Source organism: Physella acuta, unplaced genomic scaffold, assembly GCF_028476545.2.
Source record: "Physella acuta isolate Inbredline_101_S28 unplaced genomic scaffold, ASM2847654v3 ptg000038l, whole genome shotgun sequence".
NCBI lineage: Eukaryota > Metazoa > Mollusca > Gastropoda > Physidae > Physella > Physella acuta.
In genome coordinates, this window is record NW_026731558.1 from 643,277 (window position 1) to 653,140 (window position 9,864).

Below are 9,864 nucleotides of genomic sequence, written 5' to 3' on the forward strand. Positions count from 1 at the left end.
AAAATACTGAAATTTTTTTTAATAAAAAACGTTTTAATAACTAACCAATGGTTTTACTAACCCTACTCTTGATTTACGCTACGACAGAGCTATTTTTAGATAACACAAGGAAATTGTGCTAAAATTGTCACTAGACTTTTTTAAATTACTTGTTTTCAGTCTTACCAAACATTGTAATAATTACAACTAAGTTTACTGCATACTTTAACCGAAACATGTATATTTAAATGATTAAATATGGACCTATGTTCTAATCTCCAACATTGTTATGTAACATAATATTATTGTACTAATATGAACAGCGTGTAGACATACACAAATTATAAATACGTTTTTTTTTAAATAAAATAAATAAATTATATTTTACTATATTTCGAAACATTTGTAAAGTTGTCCACCAATTTAAAACAGAAAGCTAGGTATTTCCTAGCACATTAGAATACTTTAACGAGTGTAAGAGGTGGAGTTTACCCCACCATATAAAAAAAATCCGATAACAATGATTTGGTAACATCAACGGGAAAAAAAACAAGACCACCGAAACTAGGTCAAGTTGATTAACTACGATATCAGTCATACTCACTTTTTATTGGTCAAAAATGTACCGCTCAAGTAAAGCAGCACTTTTTTAAATTAATCTATTCTTATGCTTGACGTGGCTTAGTGGAAATTTAATAAGGAATCTCAACATAAGTATAAAAAAAATTACAAACGAAAGTGAAAAATAGGCATTCAAAGGAACTGACAGAACACTGAGAACTGGTCAGTGGAGTGGGGGGGGGGGGAGAGGGTGGATGGAGGTTGATTGAATCTGTTTAAAAAAAAAACCGACCCGTTCTGTGGGAACTTGTTGCAAGTTTTTTTGTTCTTGAGACATGTATAGCATACACGTCGCAAGTGTAAACGCGGTGTAATGGTATTTGCTACAACTGAGCAATAATACTAGGTTAACACAACAAAAACTTAAAACCAACATAAAACGAAACAGACATAGGCCGTTTGTATAATAAAGTGATTTAGATTAGTTGGCAAGTGCCATTGTATTCATTGCAAAAAAATTCCCGAGATGCGAAACGCAAATTTAAATTTTAATGTAAAAACAAAAACCCAGGGCGGTACTAGATCTACTAACTAGAGCTAGATCTAGATTCTATATCGCCAGACCCCGTTTTAGGCAAATTTTTTTTTAAAGGCTATAATTATAATAATAAATATTAAGCCTAAGTTTAAAAAGTTTAGTATTGATCTATTAAGCAAAATAATTAAATTATCAAAACGAATTATAATCTTTAACATAATAGCAACTTGGCTTTAAAACGATTCAATAATATTAATCGTGGTCGCTTTTTCTAAAAATAGATTTCTTACAAAAATAGCTTAGGGAAATCCAAACCAACCATGAGAAGACCACGAAAGTGCTGTTTATCAAGCAGAACAAATGAGTTTGAAAGCGGGGGCTCCGTTTTATTTTATGGTCGGGGAAATTCTGCAGAGGGAAAAGGCGAGGGAAAATCTCAGGAAGCTTTACATGCTTGAAAATCGTGATCGACCTCTAGTTCCCCCTATTCATCTATTCTATCTATAACCTCTAATTTTTTCCGGAAAGTACCGGGTACATAATAATAACTCAAAAAATAAGTAGAAACTAACAATAGTAAGATAAGAAATTTCATTTCAGACACGATTTAATTGAAACTGCTATCTTCGAAAAATAAACAGTAGGCTTAAATATGGGCTATACAAAGTTTTGCGTGACTTTATCATGCATAGCTTCCAGTTTTATAGGCTATATATATATATATATATATATATATATATATATATATATATATATATATATATATATGCCTATATATAATAGAAAATAAGCTATATAGGCCCTGCTATTCGTATTTCACATTTAGCAGGTGTAACTAAATTTTAAAAATTCTTAATTCAACCATTGCAAAGTGTAGAGATCTAGGCCGATATTATAATTAAGGCTACAATAATTTTGTATTTGGAACAGTGACATATGCATACCAATTCTGCATATGGGTAAAACTATTGATTTTGTTACCTCCTTCCCCCCCCCCCCTCCCCCAATGGTGGATCAAAAAATGGTTTTCATATTAAATGAACCACTCAAATTTAATTTTTAATGACTTAATAATTCACTAAAAAACCATAGCCAACATTTTCATCCACAAGTAAAAAAACAAACAAAACAAAAGACCTTTAAAATAAAAATGACACATTTTTTAAATTAAAAAATAAAAATACTCTTTTTAATAACATCATCATTACAATATGTGACCTGTGTGAAATTTGTTTGTTAAATAGCATGAAAATGAAATGATAATGCTCTTTGGTATGAAATTTAGACTTAAGCCTCTCTATTGTTTATTCAGATATACATTGTTACATGTTCAGCACACACTTAAAGCATTTCTTTATCAATTAAAAGTTTAATATAAACTATTTAATTAAAACTATTAAAACTTGCATTGCGAGACAGCCAATTACAATAAATACTACAAAATATATTAATAAAAGAAACTAAAATATTATTTCAATAGAATAATCACACATACAATATTTATCTTAAAACAATACAATTGTTATTTTTTAATGATTGGACATTTTTTTTTCTCCACAAATGTTTTAATTATACTGAATGGACATGGGTTTAAATACCTTTATCTTATTATGCATCAATTTTTCATTTTCATATCATAAACAGTTAAAATTATACATTTACTTCATTTATAACCAACATATTTTTAATAAGGAGGAAAAGTTCATAAATCTGTATCTTTCTTAGAGTAATGTATTATTTAGATATTACATACTACATACATTATCTTGAAAACCATTACTTTTATTAGGATTCAAATAAAAGATTTGAATTTTCTTTAGTAAGAAATAATTCTTACAAATATAAGCATAAAAACAAAGATTTTGCATCTTATCAATCTATAAATTTGCAATCAATCTTTACAAATTTAAAATTCTAACATTTAAAGGCAAGCATTATCTAAATCTATAAATTTGCAATTAGCAATTTTAATTCTTACACAAGCTTGAAAGCACCACACAGTTAACTAACAGTAAATGCAATATTTAGCTGCAAAAGAGAAATTATTCTCAAGTAATAGTCAGTGTTATACTTGGGTCAGGTTTTTTACTGCATGCTTATGGTGAGCAGAAACAGCAATTTTAAAACCCAGAATTGCTCACTTGGTCATTGTTTTATTGTCTTCACTTTACATACTAATTGTGAACAGAACAAAAGCAGATCAGTCAAAAGAACAAAGCAACAACTAATTTTAACTACATTTTTAAAAAAAATGTGAATTGATTCATTTTTGCAAAGAAGTAACGAAGACAATATGGTTTATATCAGTAAAAAAATTAAATAATTTTAACTGCTGTTTCAACTTTAATAACAATAAGCCAAACTGATACAAATTTATACACACACTCAAAACAAAAGAGCTGTTGTATGCAACCATGATGAACTAGAGATCATGTTAGCCACTGCTGCCTCTCAAAAATTCTAAAGCATGTTCTTAAAACATCACACTATCAGAGTAATGACATCAGAACACTAATGCCACATCACCAGAGCCATGACATCACAAAATCAGAGCAGTGATGTCACATCAGAGCAATACTGCATCATCAGAGCAATTAAGTAAAACATTACATTAAGTAATAGTTTTTTGTCTTCAAAAATCTTTTCTTTTCTAAGAAATTTTAGTCCAGTTAATTTATGAAGGTGAAAAATGTAAACAATATTCTCCTTTTAAGCTTTCCATTAATAAACTTTTTTGTCGTTTGCTGTAAGCAAACATAAAAAAATTGGAATTTTTCTTTATGACTTTAACCCCAGCTGCATCTTTAGCCTCATCAAAGAATATAAACACTTGCCCCAAACTTTTCCTATCACACTGTAAACTTTTACCCTTGTAATTGTTGATCTGAACACTAATGTCCTTATAGCTATGCCAGATAGAAGCTGACTTGTCTTGTTTGAGATCAACAATGTTTTTTACTTTGATCTTGAGAGTTCGGTTCTTCCTCTTGGGCATTTCGACCGTAGCTTGTATGGCTGAAAACAATATTTTAAAACTATTCATTTAAAATTTCTTTTTTATTGACATGTTTTTAAATCACAACTACCAAAACAGAACTTACCATATTTTTTAGTGCATGCATACATCAAGAGACGATCAATGTTTTTCAAACTTCTGGAGTTGCACATTAAATTAATTTTAGGCTTGTTGCTTGCATTTGGAATTACCTATAAATATTGAGAAATCATTATCATAATAATATAGATTGTAAATAAAGCCCCTACTAGACAGTAAATAATCACTAATAGGAGTATCAAACAATAAATGACCCCTGAGGTGTTTGCTCAATCATTACATAATCTTATGAGGTCATTCAATCAACTAATGCATGGCCCAAAAATGTTTTTGCAGAACACAATTCTACTTGCCACTTTGGTTACAAAAATTTAAAGAAGGCAGCAAAGTATTTTATAGATACATGTAACAAGCTATGAAAAGTTAACTTTATAAATAAATTTAATAAGTTATTTATATTAAACTTTACAGGCAATGTTAGACAAACCTTGTTGTTCCTGCACTGAGAGCTGTTAGAGAAGGGAATCTTTTGTCCACAGCATTGTTTGGATCTTGAGTCAATGTAAAAAATTCCACAACATTCATGGTTGTCTTTGACTTTGTAAACATGCTCGTGACAACATATTTGACTTTCATAGTTGATGTATGAGTTTCCACAACATATAAACCCTGGCTTGTACTTGTATTTCTTTCCTTCACAATTAACAAAATCATCATCTTCTTCTTCACTTTTGTCCTCTTTTAAAGGACGTATTTCACCATCAGAACATTGGTTTTTTCTTGAGTGTATGTAATGTTCTCCACAACATTCGTATTTGTCTTTTAATTTGTAAACATTCTCGCGACAACATATTTCAAGCTCATAATCTATGTAAGAGTTACCACAACATATAAATCCTTGCTTGTACTTGTATTCCTTTTCTTCACAATTAACAAAATCATCATCTTCTTCTTCACTTTTGTCCTCTTTTAAAGGACATATTTTACCCCCACAACATTGTTTTTTTCTTGAGTCTATGTACTGTTCTCCACAACATTTGTATTTGTCTTTTAATTTGTAAACTTTCTCGTGACAACATATTTCAAGCTCATAATCTATGTAAGAGTTACCACAACATATAAATCCTGGCTCATACTTGAAAGATTTTCCATCACACACAACATCTTCTTCTGCTTCACTTTTCTTGCTTTTTGATTTACATCTTTAAAATTTAAAGATTTATAAACTTTAGTGTTTACATATATGTCCATAAGAGAATGTTTAGTGTAGTGCAGATTATCAATGTAAGTGATGAATCATTATTAATAGCAATTTGAAAAAGATGAATCCACTACAATTATAATTAAAAATATTTCTATATTTAAGAGTGAAATGGTTTGAAAATGTAAAATTGTTGGGTTTCCTTATTCTGCTGGTGTTACTATCAAATTTAATGATTGGATGGTGTTCTAAAATGACATAGTGTTTTTAAAAACTAGGATCTGAATGGCTTCTCTAACCAGATGGTTGAAAAATGGGATTGCTGCTAGAGACTTCCACTTCAGTTTTTACTTTATTTGATTAACTGTTAATTTTGAATTTGTAATTATGTTTGATTAATGTTAATTTGTACTTACATTTGATTATCACAGCAGCTTTCTCCTCTTGTAGGATCATACTGGCCATTTGGGCCACATGGTTCATTTCTAGGTCCATAGCCCTCATGTATTTTCCCATTAATACAACGTTGGCCATTGACTTTGTTGAAAGTTGCTGGAATATCCCATTCATTAAAGCAGCATTCATTGTCTTCTGAGTTGGATTTTGTAGCAGGCATAAAACCATCACAGCATAACTGTGTGTCATTTATAGGGTATCCATTACAGCATGTTTCATTGAAGTTCATTTTGTTGCTGGTGAACAAGCCTATTCAATAAAAGACATGCAGGATAAAATCAAAAGTCTGGACAAAGATTGTAGGCCTACTAGAAATAATTAAAGCTATAGCTACTAGTTAACTAAGAATGCAAAAAGTATTTGCGGTTGAAAACATAAGTCAGCACAATCTATGTCAGCCCAGAAAATTTTAAAACAACAAAAACAGCATCAATTAAAATACTAAGACTTCAATTTAAAAAAAATAAATATTGTAAGTACCTTGACAGCACTGCTCTGTGCTCTTGTTGTAGGCTTGAAAGCCACAGCAGCCAAGCCTGATATCCACGTGTACTCCCCCACACAAATATGTGTCTGGTTGTATTTTTTCTGCTTTCCCATTAATGCAATCTTCTGAAGTAATGTTGTAGTAACCTGACAAACATTTGAAAATTCCTTTTAACTTCTTTTATAGTTATAACTAATTTTATAACCTAAGACTAAACAATAAAAAAAAAAGGCACAAGTTTCTTTGATTTCTAATTTTAGTTTTGTGTTAAGAAACTGCTTAATGAATCCTATTTTTTTTTACCTTAAAAAGGGCTATAATTATGCTTAATGTGGGCTTATTTAAACTAGAAAACAACAACCCTTAAATTTATTAGACTTACTATCTCCACAGCATTTGAAATCTGAACTTTTTGGAATTGGGTGAGTTGCAAAATTTGGATGGTGGTGATTCCTACAGCAAATGTGTGTATTTGGATTCATGTACTGTGAATCACAGCAACCAAAATTTGGATTAGCCTCAAGAACATTGTATGAAGACATTTCTGGTACTGAATGTAGTACACCTGTTAAGATCACAATTGGATTGAATTTTAAAATGAAGCACTACAGTGAAAAGAAGAATATTATCTATTACCTTCACTATTTTTATGAAATTAGTAATACTTGAATCTCAATTATTTTTATGAAATTAGTAATATTTGAATTATTTGAGATTGGCTTTAAGTAGAACAATTAGAACTTCCTTTTATTGTTAAAGTAAGGGTATGAGATAAATGAAGTAACAAATGCTTCATTTGTTTTTAAGGCAATTCAAAAGGTAATAGCAATACATACCTGAACAACATCCTTGTTTCCTTATGTTATAAATTTCTTTTCCACAAAGTAATTCGTGTTTGCTTGTTATATAATGGTGCAGGTGATATTCGGAATCAATCCTAGTAAGACAATTTTCTGTTTTTGGTGTAAATACTGTTGTCCCGCAACAGTCAGTTTCTAGATTTCGTTTTCTTGGTTCTTCGCCACAACAAAATTCTTGGCGAATATCAATTAATTTATGTTTTCCACAACAAGAGAAGTAGTCTCGATCTAGCTCTGTAAAAAGGAATGTAAGCGGATAAGTAGCTGATCACAGGCTGATTAAAAGAATCAATTTAAAAGCATTAATTACTCAATATCAATAATTCATACATGCACTTCATACTAATTTTTTTTTTAAAATAGTGCTTTTCTATTGTGACTTACTTTGTTGATCTGTCAGCTCAAGGATGTCATCAGAGCAGCAGATTTCATGTTCTACATTGTATAGTTGCTTGCCACAACAGTCATGTTCCTCGCAGTTCACATCATTTGGCGAGCACTTTACTAGTGTTGCTTCATTTCTTGTGCAGTGTGATTTTCCTTCTGGACACTGAGACTTAAAATAGCGGTCCTTAATCTGTTTTCCACAGCACACTGAATCCCGTTTATTATAAAATTCACTTGTTCCATTTGCCAAAGCTAAACAAACAATGAATAAGTTATTTATTTAGTTAAATCTAGAGATCATAAATGATGAATCTGAACAATTTACATTATTATAGATTCTATATCTAGATAGTTTATTAGTTTATTCAATGACAATACTCATCATCATAGTAATAACATGTGTTATTAATTAATATAGATTTATTTTATAGTACATTTTTAGTAGTAAATTAGATCTAGACATCTAGTACCCTAAGAATAAATCATTATAATTATAATATAATATTATTAAAAAAAATTATTATATATTATATATTAATTAGGTAAAACCTTAGTTTAGCGTCGGAAATTATCGGGTAATGTTTGTTGAGTTTCGGTAACTAGAGTTATGGTAAACCATGGTTTATTTGACCATTGAAATATAAATAAATTGAAAGTCGATTGTAGTAAATTAATGTTTTAATTTTTTAAGTTTAATCGACAAAAGGAAACAAGAATAAATATAATAGTAGATTTAAATAAGTAGATCTAAAAATAAAAAAAAACCCATATATTAATATAAATATAAATAATGAAGTCAAATGTAATAATTTAATGTATTTGGCTTGTAGCGGATTTGTGACCATTAATTAATTAGATCTAGATCTAGCTAGATATCTGGCTGCTAGGCCAAGTAAAAAAAAATCTAGATTACGAAAATAGTAAAAATTATTATAAAATTAATTTTATCCAAATTTTAAACTATCTGTATAAAAATAAAAGATGACGCCAAATAAAGTATGGTTTACAGTACTTCCGGTGAATTCCGGAAGTGTGTGACAGACTTTGGCATTGTTTTACTGTTTTTTACTGCTATACGATTCCGGAATAATAACCGATGCTAAACTAAGGTTTTACCATTAATTATTTATTTCATATAGATCTAAATATTAAATTAATAATTAAATTAATAAATAGATCTAGAAATCTATCCCCAATCTATATTATATTATAGATTATATATAATAGTTTAGTTTATAGATTAATATACTATACTATACTAACTATATTAATACTAATACTATATTACTGTAATTACTACTACTTGAATTGTAAATAATAAATAAGTCTAGTTCAATCAATAAACAAAACTCACCACAACATTCAGTTCCAGTTACACGGTTATGCACCTTGTTTTTACAACACATCTGAACGCGGTTGTTGTAAAACACATAGTTATTTCCATTAGTAAAACAGATACTGTTACTGTTACCTGAGGGAAAAACGAAAAAAAAAACGAATTTGAATAAGTTCACCCTTTTCTAAACTAAACTGTATCAAATGCCACTAAATATTTAATAAAATACTGTATTTTATAGCAGTTTTTAAGAACACTTAATTATTTTTTTAAGTGAAGCCTAAAATTAAAATGAAATTGGATAAGGACAAAAACACCCTAGATATTTAGATCTAGATCTAGATCTAGTCGAATTGGGCGGGCCTATCGCTCAGACTCATAGCTTTTTGTCGTCTTATTAGAATATTTGATGTTAATTTGAAATAATTTATATAGAAATCTAGATCTACGTATAACAGAATAAAAGCTATTGCAATTCACTCAGGGACTTCTAAATAAAAGAAAATATAACAAATTCGTACTTGGAGCTGCAGCTAGAAATCCTATGTTACAACATAAAAAAATATAAATAATCCAGACAAAAGAAAATAATGGCACGATTTTCTGGCAAATCATTGTTTGATGTTGAGAGTTTTGTTGGATTTATTCCTAAGGTCTAGACTAGATCCAGTAATAGTAATAGTCTAGTATCACTCCTACTACTTGATGCCTTGTCTAATGCTGATTTATTTTGTAGTTCTTCTATAGTAAATCTATAGCGATGTTATCAGCATCGAGTTTAAATGAAAAATACATTAAAATTAACTTTGCGTTTGATATTAATAAGGAATTCAAACTTACGCTCAGTTAAAAAAAAGACTATTTTTAGAATCACGGTAGACCTAGATCTAACTATAAGGAATTCCCCTAGCCGTAAAGTATATTTATTTATAGACACATCATTCATTGGATGGAATTGTAAAAGGGGCAGTAAACAATATCGCAAGACTACCTAAAAAGATGAT

General features: G+C 29.5%; 1 protein-coding gene across 1 annotated transcript; it reads right to left on the reverse strand.

Annotated features, from left to right (window-relative positions):
- Positions 1-2,251: 2,251 nt before the first annotated feature.
- Positions 2,252-9,649, reverse strand: LOC131943692 (uncharacterized). The gene is made up of 10 exons (XM_059303909.1): positions 9,382-9,649; positions 8,879-8,995; positions 7,522-7,776; positions 7,114-7,371; positions 6,660-6,842; positions 6,271-6,423; positions 5,751-6,039; positions 4,621-5,335; positions 4,180-4,285; positions 2,252-4,093 (listed from the first exon to the last, which is right to left on the reverse strand). The coding sequence occupies exons 1-10, from the start codon at positions 9,473-9,475 to the stop codon at positions 3,753-3,755; spliced, it is 2,511 nt and encodes an 836-aa protein (XP_059159892.1). The 5' UTR covers positions 9,476-9,649; the 3' UTR covers positions 2,252-3,752.
- Between the last annotated feature and the right edge of the window lie 215 nt (positions 9,650-9,864).